The sequence below is a fragment of the Drepanopeziza brunnea genome, assembly GCF_022702325.1.
Source record: "Drepanopeziza brunnea f. sp. 'multigermtubi' strain 214-2 chromosome Unknown ctg19, whole genome shotgun sequence".
NCBI lineage: Eukaryota > Fungi > Ascomycota > Leotiomycetes > Helotiales > Drepanopezizaceae > Drepanopeziza > Drepanopeziza brunnea.
Window position 1 is genome coordinate 2,898,051 of NW_027094082.1, and position 16,376 is coordinate 2,914,426.

At 52.2% G+C, this 16,376-nt stretch overlaps 4 protein-coding genes across 6 annotated transcripts; all 4 read right to left on the reverse strand.

Annotated features, from left to right (window-relative positions):
- Nucleotides 1-749: 749 nt before the first annotated feature.
- L3040_009500 (uncharacterized protein) lies at nucleotides 750-3,764 on the reverse strand (the record flags this gene model as incomplete). 3 transcript variants are annotated; one of them, XM_007293387.1, is made up of 3 exons in its annotated part: nucleotides 750-2,459; nucleotides 2,507-2,848; nucleotides 2,922-3,764. In XM_007293387.1, the coding sequence occupies 3 exons, from the start codon at nucleotides 3,762-3,764 to the stop codon at nucleotides 750-752; spliced, it is 2,895 nt and encodes a 964-aa protein (XP_007293449.1). The 3 variants fall into 3 exon arrangements, with proteins under 3 accessions (XP_007293449.1, XP_066010255.1, XP_066010254.1); XM_066155985.1 differs by lacking the exons at nucleotides 2,507-2,848; nucleotides 2,922-3,764 and having other exon boundaries at nucleotides 750-2,192; XM_066155984.1 differs by lacking the exons at nucleotides 2,507-2,848; nucleotides 2,922-3,764 and having other exon boundaries at nucleotides 750-2,171.
- A 3,370-nt stretch (nucleotides 3,765-7,134) lies between these two features.
- On the reverse strand, nucleotides 7,135-8,406 carry L3040_009501 (uncharacterized protein; the record flags this gene model as incomplete). The annotated part of the gene is made up of 1 exon (XM_066155986.1): nucleotides 7,135-8,406. The coding sequence occupies one exon, from the start codon at nucleotides 8,404-8,406 to the stop codon at nucleotides 7,135-7,137; it is 1,272 nt and encodes a 423-aa protein (XP_066010256.1).
- A 1,409-nt stretch (nucleotides 8,407-9,815) lies between these two features.
- Nucleotides 9,816-10,619, reverse strand: L3040_009502 (uncharacterized protein; the record flags this gene model as incomplete). The annotated part of the gene is made up of 1 exon (XM_066155987.1): nucleotides 9,816-10,619. One exon carries the CDS (start codon nucleotides 10,617-10,619, stop codon nucleotides 9,816-9,818), a length of 804 nt encoding a protein of 267 aa, XP_066010257.1.
- A 2,243-nt stretch (nucleotides 10,620-12,862) lies between these two features.
- L3040_009503 (uncharacterized protein) lies at nucleotides 12,863-14,616 on the reverse strand (the record flags this gene model as incomplete). Its single annotated transcript, XM_007293384.1, has 3 exons — nucleotides 12,863-13,577; nucleotides 13,628-14,079; nucleotides 14,155-14,616. 3 exons carry the CDS (start codon nucleotides 14,614-14,616, stop codon nucleotides 12,863-12,865), a joined length of 1,629 nt encoding a protein of 542 aa, XP_007293446.1.
- Nucleotides 14,617-16,376: the final 1,760 nt, after the last annotated feature.

Consider the following 16,376-nt stretch of genomic DNA (forward strand, 5'->3'; position numbering starts at 1 on the left):
CATTACGAATTCACTGAAGTCAAGTCGCAAGTGAAATCCGCAGGGGTAGAGTCAATTGGAAGGAGGTGGGTGGCAGGGTCAGCGGGCAGGAGCAGGATATCATGGCAAAAATCAGACGATGCGAAACGGCAATCTTCTCTAGCTTTCTCCAATACGAAAAGACTAAATCAGAAAACAAAATTTGTGTTCGCAGTCCTTATTCCTTGATTACAGGCAGTGCAATGTATGTGTCATCGGCAATCGCTCTCTTCCCTTCCTCCCACCGAGCAGAATCGCGAAGAGGAAAGAAGACATTAAAGTCAAAATATGAGCCGATTCTTCAAAGCAATCGCTAACGGAATTTAACAACGCCAGAGACATCATGTGTTATCGGAAGAGCTGCCATTCAGTGCGATCCATCTCCCTGAGAACGGACGCTGAAACCGGAGGCGGGTATCGCAGAATATGCAATCGTAAATCTTCCTCCGTCATCATTATCGTGATCGTAATCGTATGCTCTGCGATGTCTATTGTGGCCTCGCCGCAGAGTCTGTATGTGACAAAAGAAAATGTAAGCTGACAGGTGTTGTTGAAGTTCGTATTATCATGGCGCTCGTATGCGAATCAAATTAGACGCGTAGGTCGACGATGCGCAGGAAATATCTCAAGAGTGGACAATCGGAGCATGGCCGCCTGGACCGATGCATAGTAAAATGGCGTGCTTGAAGCAGTCGCGGAGACACGACAATTCCATCAAACCAGCTAGCCCTCTACACAGAACCATTGACGTAAGAATCCAGATTTCTTCTATGACAGTGGACACCAGAAGGACCATCTCTTGCTGTAACGTGATTGGGCTCGTCTGCCGGAGTGCATGGTGAGGTATCGCTCATTTGCGCATCTCCCATCAGGATTCTCTCTAGGGCGAAGGCGAACGCGTAGAGCTTGTGGGAATCAACGGCCGAGATTTTATTGACACCTTGAGAAATTTCGGAGTATCGGAGGGCAACCATCACAATCCCACAAGTCTCCTGACCAGGTGGACCATCCGCGGCCATGAGGGGAATGAAGTTACCAGACTGGTAGCCACTACTCTGGCAGGTCATCCTCGAACTGGAGTACGGGTGAACCTTCGATCGAAGGCCAGCAAGCCAAACTTCCGAACTGAACTCAATTCCCATGGTGTCTCCGTAGCCGGCTTTGAAAGTTGTGACGAGGCCGTTCGGAGCGAGAAGTTCTTCTTCGGTCATAAGTTGGCGCATTGGGCGAATCTCAACAGCGTACAGAAGATCGTAACCATGGACCTGTGCATGTGCTGTGCAAGCAAGCTTTACCTCTTCTAGGACCTCCTTGGTGTCGTAGGGGAGTGGTTGATTAACCGGTGGGGAAGAGAAACTTCTTTTCGACTCTGATTGAGACTCCACATAGCTGCCCGTTACCTCCTGGGCTCCTTGCCGGGATTTTTGAATCACATGAGGAGGAGGTCCGTACTCAATCAGAGGACTGCTTGAATTTACCGAGAACCGATATGCAATTGGGGACGGTGACAGTTCTTGACGTGTCATGCTGGAGCCAACACCAGAGCTGCTGACGTGGCCTGAAGATAGATCCTCTCCATCTGAAGATCGACCAAAACCTACCTGCTGCGCACGCATCTTGGCCTTCGAGAACTTGCTATCAACTCTAGGTTCTCGACGATGCGAGCGAGCCGACGAGTACTCTACAGACTCGACTGTCCTTCCTTTGCGTTTGTCACGACCAGCATGTTCAGCAGGAGAAGCATGGTCGCCGAATTGTATCGACTCATAACGTTCAGCAAAATTCCGAGTAGTACGCTTCACGAAGTCCACCTGGGTGAGCTCGAACCTCGGATTTGTAGAGTAATCCTCACTCCGAAGAGAGAAGTCTGGCGTATTAGGTGGATGGGGATGAAGAGAAGTTAGATCTGACGAGGAGAAAGGACGTGGGGTGGGGTTTCCGAAATCGCCATAGGAATGGCTTCGGGGGAGAGAGTCCTTGTCCTGGGTTATCTCGCTCGAATCGTCTTCCGACAATGGTGGTGTCTGCTCGAGCGGAGTCAGGGGACACAGATTGGAATCATGGTTCGGTCCAGAGATGCTAAGTTGGGTCTTTGATTTCTGGTAACTGAGAGCGGGTGGTACCAGCTCAGATTCTACCCCAGTCAAACTCATGACGGACTTCACCTTTGGCATCTGAGGAATCTCGATGTCTGAGTCTCGGTCGAGAAGAGGAGTTGTACGGTAGCTCCGCTGTCTCTGCAAGTTGAGATCTGCCATGAACCTGACGCCGAGATCTGCGAGTGATTGACGCTGCAAGTGTGTGAAGAACGTCCGTGGACGCGACGAAAAGATGGAAAAGACCCCTAATACCTGACCACAGGGAGACATCATAGGAGCACCGGCAAAGAATCGAACGTTGGGTCTTCCAATAACGAGAGGATTACCCGCAAAGCGCCAGTCCTTCGGCTGTCAGCTCGATTCTATACATAAGGAAGCCTCGATCTTACCTGTCTAGTATCAAGTACCACGAGTACGTTCTGTGAGAGCAAGCAATGGGCGGCAATGCTCTGGTTGCGAGGGACATGTGTTTGGCTGTATCCGCGTTCGGCGTAGAAGATCTCTCCGATCTCGTCAAAGAAGCTCACTGACACACATTTGGTGGCAAAGATTTTCATCGCATCTCGGATGATTGAGGATGCAGCTTCTTGATTCCAATTTCGCCAGAGAGGATCGTATTTGTCTGCCGTGTGCAACCGAACACTCTCACTCGGGGGCATGACGGAAGGCAGATACTGAAATCCAGGTTTGAGCGGTGGGTGGGGTGGGGGATTGCTCAAATTGTACCGACCCTGGTAACAAGTCAGCGTTGTGTTAATTCTCGAAGAAACTCATCATTGGAGAGAAGTGGTAGTTGAATCTTACCTCGGAGTAACAGCGCATGTATTCTCTCCAATCTTCAAAATGAGCATCGGCTGCGCAGATCTCCCGGATGGTATCCTCGACTTCATGGAATCGTTGAATCATGACCCGATCATCAGATTGATTCGGTTGCTCCTCGGAGCTACCAAGACCTGAATCCAACAGGCCTCCGTGAACAAGCGAGCTTCCAACAATCTCAGGATAAGACTGAGCAGGTGGAGAAGCAAATGCCATCATACTGAACACTCGGTCTGTTTTGCCCTCAAGCATTCTAGCTGCTTCACCTCTGTGCCGAGCAATGGCGATGGCAGAGAGAGGGGCGTCTGGATCATCCTCGGCGGTGTTTCGTCTCGGAATCCCGACAGCGAGGTCAAGGCGAGCCTTCAGTTTTGGACATTCAAGAGGGCGGACAGCTCCAGAAGGGAACAGGGCGTGTATTTCATCATCTTCTGCATCCTCTTGAGACTCTCTGACCAGCCGTGACCCACCTTCCAAAGAGTTCTTGTACGGGTCAGCCGCAGTCGATCTCTTGTTAGAATCAGTAGATGATCTTCCAAGACACTTCAATTTGGTGATCATCTGCATTGCAGCTCCGGGTTTCTTCTCCTTCTTTGCAGCCTCCTCTTGTTGGACCACTGGCTCCTCTGGAAGTTCCTTCTCCTTAGTCCTGGGAGGCAATGGCAACGGACCTGCTTGCAGGAATTCGATCAGACCTGGAGTGATAAACGGGCTCCGGTACGCTTCGTTGCGAGCTTTTCTCTTGGACTCGCTAGCACCATGTGTAATGTTGGAGCCGTACTGGTCTAAGCCTTGGCCATCCGAATACTCGAAGAGCTTCTCGTCCATAGTTGCCAGTAGACTAGATCGACTAGGTGATGAAGTAGAATAGATTGGAGATGTTCTTGACGGTTTTCGTTTGAAAAGATCTAGGCCTGTTTACCCGCGATCCCTTTGAAACAGATGAGTCCTAACAACATATAAATCTATGGAACGATACACATTAGCAAAAGCTTGCACAAAGGGCAATTGCAAAGACGTGAGATGTGAGATGTGAGAGCTGATAGAGCTCGATTGGCAAGACCTAGCGCGCAAACTTACGTTGAGATCGAACTGGGAAAGAGTGGGAAGTCGCATCAAAGTCGGGCGCGCGGACAGACACAGATTGTGGCTACGTGCGTTGGATAAGGACTTCAGACGGCAAAAGGTCTCCAGCGTAGACAAAGATCGATCGCGTTAGAGTGGCTCGAGGATGGTTGTCGTTTGGTAGAGTTTGAGAAATCGAGGTTAAGTGCGAAGGAAATAGCTGCCTTCCCCGACTAGCGTGGATTCTGGGAGATCGAAGGGTGAAGTGAACAAAAATCCGAGGTCCAGACGAGCGGGGAGGCGGAGAAATTGAGAAGTTGATAAGGTGAGAGGATGAGAGAGGATGAGAAGGTGTGAAGGTGAGAGGTTGTGGTGAAAGTGAGAGGGTATGAAGGTGGGAGGGTGTGAAGATGTGAGGATGTGAGGGTGTGAGAGGGCGGAAGACTGGAAGTTCAATGAGCAGAAGTTGAGTCCAGGTTGGGTTGTTGGGGTTCACCTTCGCGACTTCCTCTACGAACACGACGGAGGGGGGGGCCAACCTCAAGCGAGAAAGGGCAGAAAGCCGAAAGCGGAAAGCGGAAAGCATAAGGCGCTAGGAATATAAAAATGAAGAAAATGGAAGAGAGACCAGAGGAGCCAGACATGGCCAACAGAGCCGCCACGCGCGCATCAATCAATCAATCAATCAATCAGATATTGCCATGCTACGCGATGCCATGGTCACGTTCATGGTCACGGTCACCGTTGCAACACAACGAAGCGATTCCCGTGCGTCAGGACCTTCGTCTTCTCTGCATGCGGCTTCATGTGGTGATGCTGGCCGGAGGACTGACTTTCTCTTCTGGCTGGGACACACAAGCACACATGCGGTGCCTCGAAGCACAATGACGCGAATCATTCGATCGCAATCACAGGCTCTAAGAACAACTCGAATGAAACGCGGCGGAGGGCAGCAATTTATATGTAGAGTATCTTCAAGGGAAGTGTAGGATGCGGCGCAGTGACAGTTGGCATATCATATATGAGCCGAGACAGGACTACTAGCAGCGACACGGGCCTAGCTTCCAGCAAGCCTATCTAAGCACTGCCATTCGTTCACCTACTGTTTGTTCACTTGAGTTTTCCGCCAAAGCGGATGCCGATGGACCTCTCAACAGTTGACCAGTTGCAACGCAGTAAAGAGCTGCATTGGGGAGAGCCACCACAAGGGCAATTCCAAATCCGAAATCTGGGGAACGAAAAGAGGACAAGGACAAGGACAATGAGAATGACAAGATATCCGAGTTGCTATACGAACTCACTCGAGCCGAGCCGAGCCGAAGAGACGGCTTAGTGCATTGGTCACGTCCAGGCACGCACCGCAACGAGCCGCACCGCGCACCATATCCCCGGAACTTCTGGAGCAGGGCTGCTTCCTCCAAAACATCTTCCCACCTGCCATACACCACCTGAGGAACTGCTGAGGATTGCGCTGTGCGGTATGCCCATCTTATCCCATACCATACCGTCGTATCGAAATGAATGTACCGTCCTCATGTCTCGTTTCAAGACAAGAAAAAAGAAGCCACCGAAGAATTCGAATTCTTTTCTTTCTGTGACACTTTCTTCATTCAGCCTGGGCGACGACGTTGTGTTTGCCGCAGACGACCCCTGCCCGGGGCACCGGAATTGGGTAGAGATCTCCAGGGATGCGGATGCGCTGCCCTCGATCGTCTGCTCTGCATCTATCCGAACACAAGATGGCGTTCTTGGTTATTCCCTTGGTTATTATTCCCCTCGTAACGGTCTTCCCTCCCCTCTTCTTGCTTTCTTCCGCATTGTGACTGCATGACGGAGTCGATTCAGCTCTGCTTGGTACGGTGCTAGCTGGGCCTGGGCTACTTGGGACCAGTTCGTACGAGTCTTCGGACCCTTGTTTCCTGCCGTGCTCCAGGCCGGCGATGAGACGATTTCAAGTCGCCGATTCCAAAGGACTGGGAGAATCAAGCATTCAAAATCGTCGGCAGAAAGTTCTCTGGCTCCATGACGTATCTCCAAAACCGCCATCCAGTTCCTAAACATCCATTCGTGGGTAGGGAAGGATGTCACACTTGGAAGAAAGGTCTTTTCTTTCGAATATCGATGAGTCCGGAGCTTACTCGAACCAACCCATATGCATAAGGGAGAAAACGCCCTGCATCCTGGAGACTTTTCCTAGGCTGTGAAGCTGTAATTCCTACCTACAAACCCAACCGAAGAATGGATGACGAGAGCTGTACGTATCCGTCCTCCCGTTTCGTGGAAACATTGCTTGGTACCCCGGCTGCTTCTCTGGCTGAAGTACCACCGGAGAATGGCGAGCCGTCCCGAGAATAATTGTCCTGAGTCTGACGGCGGGAACAGGAACAACACTTGAACGCTGGCTGGCAGTCCCTGGTACCCCGCTGGTTCGAATTAAGAGGAGAGGACAGGACCGAGATCCGAGAGAGATTTCTGAGCGTGCCGAACGAACCTGGCACTTGTCCTCCTCTGTTGTCTTTCTCTCCGCTATGTCTTCTCCCCCGTCTGGAGATGCGCATCGCCAGGAAATTCTCCAGGTAGGTAGGTGGGTAGTTAAGTGGGTGACTCTCGATCCTCAATTCTTCCTTGTTCTTGACACCACACCCACATGGCCCCAACCATATGCTCTCTCTAGCCTCCGTAGGAGCCCCCCGAAGATCCCGAGATGAGTGCTACAGTGTCACCATCCATTGCACGTCCGTCTCGTCTCCGCCTACTCCACTTTGCCATTTATCTGACCAGCAGAAGTAATCGTCTCTTAATCGTTGCAGAGATGCTCTCTCTTCCGGAACACCATTCTCTGAAAGAGAATCTCTGAAAGAGAATGGCATACTGCTAGTACAAATGAGGGGAAAGCTCCCTTTCGAATAGAATACTTGCTCTTTTCCAAACATTTCTCACGCCTGTTTCTCCTGAAGCAACTTGCATCGTCACCTTTGTCCCGACGACGGACCTGCATAAAAGATATTCATATTGGAGCTTCTCCTCTATAACCGGCCTCCTGTATCCTATTACATGTCCCCAAGCCAAGCGGCTTCCATCTAGTCTTTTCCATGGCCAACACCGTATCAAATACATTTAGCTAGCTGCTCACTCACTTCCCCTCCTCGCGAACGATTGCCACCACTACACAAATATCGTCTACCTTCCCACCTCTCCATCTCTCATACGGATAGTACTTCTGCACCTCCTTCGCAAACGGCCCATCAACCCGCGTATTCATACTCGCCGCCTTGGCATCACCCGTGATGCCCACGGCCAGCGAGCTCTGCAGGCTCGGTATTTCCTCCGGCCCCCCTTGCACATCATCCGCCATCATAAGTTCATTCAAGCGCTTGCCCACCGCAACGCCTCCCTCGGTATGTTCCCACGCCCGCGAGCGCAGCATGACCCGCGACACCGTCTTCAGGATTTCCTGGCTGGTCAAGTTATCCCAAACTCCATCGCTCGCAAAAACAAGCACGTCGCCATGCTTGAGCGAGTGCTGGCTGACATTCGCGTCCTTGGGGTAATCACATAGCTGCTCGCCCCCAAACGCCGCAGCTTGGGCAAGCGCCTTGTCCGGCACAACGCTGAGCTGATATGGCGTGTTAAACGCATGCGTCTGCGGCTCGCTGTAGTTACGAATAGCGTTCAACCTCAGCTGTACAAAGCCGGAGTCGCCTAGATTCGCCACCTCGAGCGTCCCGTCCTCCCTCGCGATAGCCACACAGGCCGTACTCCCCCCCGCGGGAACCGTCTTGTCTTTACAGATATCTTCGTAGCCACGCTGCATCAGGCTTCTCGCGCTCAAGGGGGACGGCCACTCAGCCGCCACGTGTGTGTAGGCTGCGTGCGCCATGTAGTCGCAGAAGCCATGTGCAAAGTCCGCCGGGTCGACGCCGGAGTCGACCCAGCCGCCCACACCGTCTGCGACGCCGAGGGCGATATCGGAGGAAGCGCCGATGCGCGAGACGAAGAACGCATCCTGGCCACTATCCGGGCGGGTGCGCTTGTCTTTCCTGCGGGCGCGGATGTGGTTGTAGGGGTTGAAAGTGAATACGTTGATGTCGGGGTTGTAGCGGCGATCTTTGGCTGTAAAGGACGCTGCTATCCCGTACGTGAATTTCGGACCGCTGCTGGAGGTTGCTGTGCGGGTTGTGGAGAAGGATCGTGCGGGGGGTTTTGTAGATGGGGAGAGGGGGAGGTTCGGGTTCGGGTTCGGGTTCGGGGTGCGAAGAGAGGGTTGGGATTGAAGATCAAGAGGGCGCGTTGAGAAGTTTCGGGAGGCGCCGCTGCGATTGAGTGCTGTGGGACGGAGGATGCCTATCCCTATGCCTATGCCTGTCCTACTTGCTGTAGCGGCAAGCTTTGGGATTGGAACCATCGTCGCGGTCTCGATGGGGAGAATAAGGATTTGGCGAAGCCCGAAGGCTCGCTGGCGGAATCGAATGGGCGATTAGATGCGAGCCACCATAATTCAATATATACGGGGCACGAGATCGTCGCGGATGATTGCGCAGAATTGAGAGATTGTCCCTCTTTTGTCGTCGACTTGCCCCAGTAGCGTTCGAGTGATCTGGCGATCTGTTTAGTCAAACCAAAAATAAAACTTTTCGAGTCGCTCGTCATTATGCCGTGACATCCCTGCAGCGGGGCCCGGCCCCCTGAGTTCCGCAGCCCCGTTTCGTTGGCTTCGAAAATACCGAGCCTCTCTCCATACACGTTTTGCAGTCGGCTCATTGCGTTCGCCATGTAAAAGTGCTTGCTCCGCTAAAAAATAAATAATAATAATAATAATAAAAGTAAAGAAAAAAAGAGGAAAGGAAAGGAAAGGAAAGGAAAGGAAAGAAGAATAAAAAGAACCAGCAAACGCACCTCGTCGTCTCCGTAATCGAAACCGCCTTCTCGCAGGCACCTCCTCTCGCCCTCCTTCAAGTTCGCAAATCCCCCCGAGTCGAAATCGGAATCGAAATCGGAATCGACATCGAAACCGGATTCCGGATCGGCAGATGGGCTGCCCTCTGAGGAAGTATTCAGTTACAGGATAGGATAGGATAGGATAGGATAGGATAGGACGGGACGGGACCGGTACGATGGAGATGGACTAGCGCTGAAAGCTCCGGGGGGGGGGGGGGGGGAAACCGACGCGGCGGTGTGAATAGAGGATGGATATCTGGGCGGAACGGGGGCGGGTGTTGGGTGTGCCGGGTTGGGTTGGATGAGAAAGGTTAGGCGAGGGTGTTTGTTTGTGTACATGAGGGTGGGATGGGATGGGATAGGATGGGATAGGATGGGATGGGTCTCGTGGAAAGAAGAGGAGAGACACGAAAGCTGGGCTCGACAGTGCCTGCGGAGGGTACACCCTGTGGGTTGAGGGATGGATGATGGGGAGTTCTTCCATGATGACTACTCTGTATCCGTCGGAGCTGGGACTTTTGGAATGGGTTATGGATGGATATTTAGTCCTCTGTTACAACCATATACGGATCTTGTTTTCACTTCCGATCGACCTAAGTTCGCGCAATCGCAGAGTGTTCTCGGAAACCAATGAGGAGGGCCTTGCATTGGATTTTGGAGTTTGGGTAGGCGGGAGTAGTTTGGTCATGGAAATACACTTCGGCACTGACACCGACATATAGAGAGTAACGATAAACGGCCTTGAAACGGAGTTTATCGTACCTGATGCAATTCCGTACAGCCATCTCTTCGAAAACCTCCATGCAGAGCTGCATAGTATCCCGAGAGCCCGGACCGTCTTCCTACACATACTCACAACCCATACCTACAACCCATCTAATGCACAATTACCACCGGCTTCTCCTTCTCCCACCCATCCAGACTCTCCTTAATATTAACCCAATACCTCAACTTTACCGCCTCCGCCTTCGCCAGCTGCATATCGTCTTCCCTGAACGCCCCATCAAGCACCCTCTCACTCTCCTCTATCCGCCCCTCATTAGCCTCCCTCAACTCCAGCAGATCCTCCTCCCCATCCGCCTCCTCAATCGTCTCCCTCGCCTCCAGCACCTCTATCAACAAGCCCGTATCCTCGACCTTCGCTCTCTCGTCGTCCACGACGCCGATGCCCCTCAGCCCGAGCAGGTACTGCGCCCGCAGCAGCGGGTTCAGCAGCGTCCTGTACGCCTCGTTGATGCGCGCGCTCGTCGCCTCCGCCCGGCTCTTGAGCTCCTGCGGATGCCGGTCCGGGTGCGCCACCGATTGCAGCTGCAGGAACTCCCTGCGGAGGGCGCGCGCGTCGATCTTGAAGGGCCCAGCGGGCGGAGGCCCGGACGGCAGCGTCAGGGGGAAGAAGTCGTAGTGCGTCTTGGGGATGGGGGAGGCTTTTGGGGGGGGCTCGGCTTCGTCGTCTGCGGGGGGGGATTTGGGAGCCGGTCTGGAGGCTGAGGGTGTGGGTGTGGAGCTTTGCCAGCGGCGCTGCGTATGTGTTTGTGGTTTCGGGGTCGGGAGACACCTTCTGCATGCGCGACAGATTTGGAGAGGAGGCTGGGGGGTTCTCGGGCGCGCGGTGGTGGTGGTAGTGGTGAAGCTGCGGTAGAGAGGTGGTGCCTCGTGGGCGAGCTGGCGGCGCATGAACATCGTGGGGCGCATTTCAATCAGGCTCGAGGTTTTCGTCCTTGTGCTGCTGGTCTGGAGTATATCGAAGCTATAGTTTCTGTGAACTTTCAATGCGGAGGAGGAGATGCGATAATCCAGAGTTTTGTAGTGTGTCGCTGAATTTGCGTGTTCGAGAACGTCATTTGTTCGCTCACTGAAAAACAAAATAAGTGACGTTGAGGTACTGAGCCGAGATCTCGGCCCGCAGGGATTCGCCATTCGGGCATTTTCTTCTTTCCCCCGATCGAAAGGTTATTTCAACATCTCGATATACGTACGTAGTTGTATAAATTTCAGTAAATACGCAAGAGCCGCGATTGTCGCAGGTAAATACCTCCAAGCCGAACATCTTCGCCCAGAAATCAGTTCACGGTACGGTAAGTAAGCATCAGAGTCTGTCTGTCTAGTGTTCCTGAAGACAATAGTAGGTAGGACTGACCGGTCGACCACCTGCGTTATGGGTCAGGGTCAAAGACATCTAGAAGTATTTTATCGTAAAATCCTATGGGCTACTACTGAATTTGAGGTATACATCGATTAACACATACCTACCTTCCCCGCAGCTCCAAGGCGGCGTCTAGTAGCTCGCAGCGCATCGCATGAAAACGGACGCATAGAACCCAGGAATCAGAACCTCGAAAACGATCCCGCCATCCCCTTAGAGATTCAATTGAGTCGGTTCCCAGAAAAAAAAAAGTTCAGCATCCTCTTCCGCAAGTGTGATTTTGTGAAAAAAAAAAATGTCGCTCGTCGCCGGCTGACCCATCGACTCGTCTCGCTAGCCGTAAAGAAATACAGTACAACAGCAACAACAAGAACAACAACAACAAATCGCCAAAAGACAAACGATACATCTATCTCTCTATGTCGTGAGGGCCGCAAAGTGCTCACTTCATATCTCCCCCTTTCTTCGGGATTTGAAAAAAAAAAAAAAAAAAAAGGTGCATCGGTTCCAGATTTTCAACCGTCTCCTGTCCTCCGTAGAGATCCAAGAAAAAAAAAATTGAAGCTAAGCTCTGGAAGTGGACATATAGGCAGGCATTATTGTACCTTGGCTATAGCTGGCAGCGTCGACCACGAGCGCACGAGCGCACGAGCCAGAAACCTACTCCGTGAGTACAGTACAGTACCTAAACCATGCGCATGCCGTGCCAGCCACCCTTGCACCCTGCCCTGTACTGTACGTACTTCGGTATCCAGGGAGAGGGGACATTCTACACCTACGTATCTACTGTACCCACCCAGGTAAGTTGTACGTAAGTAGCAGATTACCTCCTTCTCGATACTATATATTAATTAAACATCTAACTTCCAATCCTCACGCACTCCCCTAATCTTATTTTTAATTCTATTCTTATTTTTCTCTTATTCTTTTCTCTCAATCCCGTCCCGTACAAACAGCCTCTGCTACCCCCGTACTTACTTAGTAGGAATAAAAACGACCCTGCCCAAACGGACGTCACGATGAGGTAAGCTACTCGCTTAGCGAGCACGCCTCACTCACTCACCCACCGACTCACTCACCCACCCACTCACTCACCCACTCACTCACCCAACCGAGCTCCAGCTCCAGCTCCAGCTCCAGCTCCCGCAGCCCCAGCTCCAGCCCGTGTTCCCGTCCTGTCCTGTCCATTTTTACAAGTACCTACTCCTTCCTCCGCGTGATCCATTCCGTGTGTTGACTACCTAGCTACCCACTTCCTTGCTACATTTTGATATACGAATAATGCAATATTAGATGATCCATGGCAGATAACGAGAGATTCTTTCGTAATTATCGTCGTCATATATATATGTATGTTTTTTTTTATTCGAAAAAATACAAAGTAATGGCCGCTTAAGTATCAAGATACGATAGCTGCTGCTGCTGAAACGATGTGACCGCTGCTGCTGAAAATGAGAATAGACATGCTCGTGAAGAAATTTTCCAATTTTGAAAACTGATTGATCTGTATCACCATCTGAAGATGTAGACTGTTCGCTGGTTCAGAGCTCCAGAGAGCGAATTGGCACAACGTGAAAAAATGAGACGGTGGAATGGTTATAGAATTTTTTTTCTTAACATGAGCTTTCGGTTTGGTTATTTTTTGTGGCTACATTTCCTGACAAAACATTTACAATCGTGCTCGCGCCAGCTCTGCTGAACTCCCTCCACCGCTAAACTCGAACTGCCACTACGGTCTGCCTAAAACAAATAACGATATATCAGTAGCTTAAGAAGAGCGTCACCGCTTCTCAATATCCTCGACAGTGGTTGCATCGCCACCCTTCATCGCGGAAGCGAATGTCTCGTGAGGCACCCATTTGGCAGACGTTCTCGGCGTCGACTCCTCGAACATGCGGTCGACTTGCTCGAGAGAGAGACCCTTCGTCTCTGGGACGAGGAAGTACGAGTATATAAATGCGGTAGTGCACAGACCCCCCCAGATGAAAAATACGGAGGACCTGAGATTGGCGTAGTCCTCACCAACCATGTATGGGGTGATGACAGCGATAATGGTGTTCCAGAGCCAGTTCGAAGCCGTGGAGAGGCCAACTCCGCGGGATCGGATAGGGAGAGGGAAGATCTCTCCGATCAGGATCCAGGCACCTGGACCCCATGTAGAAGCAAAGAAGAAGATGAAGATGGCGATGAATGCGATCTGGGCGTTGACAGCTGCGATGTTGTCGGCGAGAGGGTCACCCGCCGCGTCGAGGTGGGTGTGATTGAAGCCGACAGTCACACCGATGATGGCGACGAGAAACTGACAGATCAACATGCCGAGGGCGCCGAATATGAGGAGGGGCCTGCGTCCCAACTTCTCGACGGTGTAGAAGGAGATCGGGGTTGAGCAGACGTTGACCAGGGTGAAGATCAGGGAAATGATGAAGGGGCTGCTGATGGCGCCTGTCGATTTCAGGAAGGGGGTGGAGTAGTAGAAGATAAAGTTCACACCGGTCCTGATGAGAGTTAGTGCAGCGCTGTGAGTAGGAAAGCATTCTGTGCGTACCATTGTTGCATCATTTGCAGAGAAGTGCCCAAGATGGTTCTGCGCAGGTTCGACTTGGCAGACCATAATCCACCAGTGAAGCAAGCCATCCAGCTGCCGACGATGCCAGTAGCGGGAATGACACTGCGCTCGTACTCATCGTTTGCGATGATTTCCGCCAGTTCATTTTGAACGTACTCGGATTCGGCAGGCTGGCCACGGAGCCGGACCAATGATCTGCTGGCATCCTCGAGCCTTCCTCGCTTAACATAGTAGCGGGGGGAGTCTGGCAGGAAGAGAAGTCCACCGCCGAGAATCAGAGCCCAAATAAACTGAAGAGCGATCGGGATGCGGTATGAGCCGGAATCGGTGCGTTTCTCGGTCGCGTAGTTGACGCACGCGGCCAGTAGGAGGCCGATGGTAATGCAGAATTGGTAGCCGGCGACGAGGGCACCACGGACTTTCTTCGGGCACTAAGGGGTCTCGGGTATTAGAGGTGTTTGCTTCGAGACAAGTGCTGCTGACGATGCTGCTGGAAGTGAACTTACAATCTCCGACATGTACAGAATGACGATGGCAGATTCGAATCCGACTCCGAATCCAGCAATAACACGGCCTCCGACAATGATCCCGAGCGCAGAGCCTCCAATGCCGGTGAGCATCTGGACGATAACTCCGACAGTGTAGATGATACAACCAATGATCACGGTCCATTTTCGGCCGATTCTCTCGGCGACATCACCTGCAATCAGAGCACCGAAGAAGGTACCTGCAGAGAGGATGGAAACAATCAGAGATTGGTAGGAGGATCGCAGGGTGTCTCTGTCGTCGCCTTCAATGAGGCGGATAAACATATCAGAGCCAATGACTCCGTTGATGTATCCGGAGTCATAACCGAAGAAGATACCACCGAAGGAGGCGAAGGCACAGATGAGGTAGGCCTTAATGGTGATTGGAGCCTCGGCACGGTCGACATTGTCCGTCGCGTGAATGGCTGGGCCGGGGGCCATGATGATGGGGGGAGAATGTTTGATAGAGGAGTATATACCTTAGCGAGACGAGGACGGTGAGGAGGAGGAAGAGGCGGAGGAAGAGGAAGAGGAAGAGGAGGAGATGCAGTCAGTTACCTATTCAGAAAGTCGATGAAGCAGAGCAGACGAGAGGGGAGGGGGAGGGAGATGGGCTTATTTAAAGAAAAGGGGAGGGGGGGGGATGGGTGGGAAAGGCGAGAAAAGATGGGCCGCCCGAGTGCATGGCAGGTGCAGCAGTGACTGGCCGAGGTCGAGCCGTAGTTACCAGATTGGAGAAACGACTACTTGGGGGTCACGAGCTCACCGCATCACCGGTAAAGCTCCCCCGTCGTCCAGAGCTGGTCCAGAGCTGGTCCAGAGATAGTCAGTCCATGGGCCATGGGGTTCGTGGGGTTTGGAAACGGAACTTGGGAAGCGGAAACGCACTGCTGCATGGAGAAGTGGGGTAGAAGTGGGGTCCAAGAGGAGCCAAGAAGGGGGTCCCGGCTTCTTGAACCTGACAAGCATCAAAGGACTTCGGAAGAAGTCAGTACTGTAATTCGGAGTCAGCACTAGTCCAATTCCAGAGTCCAGAGGGGGCCTCGAGTCCTTACTAGTACAGATACAGTAAGTGTTCTCCGCATTATAGCGTCGGACATGAGCGCGATGTGGATATCGAGATGGGCTTGTCGACTCCGGAATACGTTGTACGTACTGTACGTAAGGTACGGTAAGTACAGCTAGTACAGTTGTAGTACTACTAAATACTACTAATACTGCAGTAAATGTCGCTTCGACTCGAGTCAGGCCGAACCACCAATCAAGCCGCAAAGCCCGGGGTCGGGTCGGGGCCAGGAGGGTGTGGAGGGTGTGGAGGGTGTGGAGGGTGTGGAGGGAACCTTCGTGTGGCAGGGGACCACGCGCTCTGCCTCGGCAGAACCACCGAGTCGGTCCTATTATTCTTATTTTTACCCTACTCTTCAATGCTGCTTGTTGTTGTTGTCATACTCGTGGGCGTTTGGCGTTTGGCGTTTGGCGTTTGTGGCCGCCACCGCTCCGCCACCGCGGGCCTATTGGTGACTAATGCCCGGCCATGAGGAGCCTAGTTACGAATCATTCGAAGAAGTGTGGGGTCTCCACGCCTCCATGTTTCTGGACCTGCAACTGACCTCCCCGATGACACCCGAAATACTACGTCCAATTCCTGGGAAGCCACACCAACACGCCGTCAACCACCCTACCGATTTGAAATCGAGGGAGAATCAAGCACAAGAAGCACGTCCCGGATGAAATGCCCAGCTTTTTTCGCTCTTTGCGGAAGGGAATACCTTGTACCGAGCATCTCGACCTGGGTCTTCTAAAACCCCTGTTCGGACCCATGTCGGTCGTTGTGATGGTACTATCCCCCATGGAATACGTAGTAGTACTGTAGTAGTAGTAGTAGTAGTACATGTCGAAAGTATAATTCGCAAGGGCTTGAACCAATAAACTTCGAACGATTCAGCCTTGAAAAGCATCTTTAAGCAAGTATCTGGTCTGTGCAATAGAGTTGACAAGGCTTTGAGCCATTCAGAAACCACCACTCTTACTGTATGATCTATGGGGAGGGCTAAACCGGGCCCGACATGTATTGCGGGGGGGGGAGGGGGGGAGGGGCTCTGTATGTGGTATCAGCGCCTTTCCCGAGTGCTACAGTACGAAAAGCTGGGTCTGGACTCTGTATGAGAAATCTCTTCTCAAGAAGAACCCTTTGAAGAGCC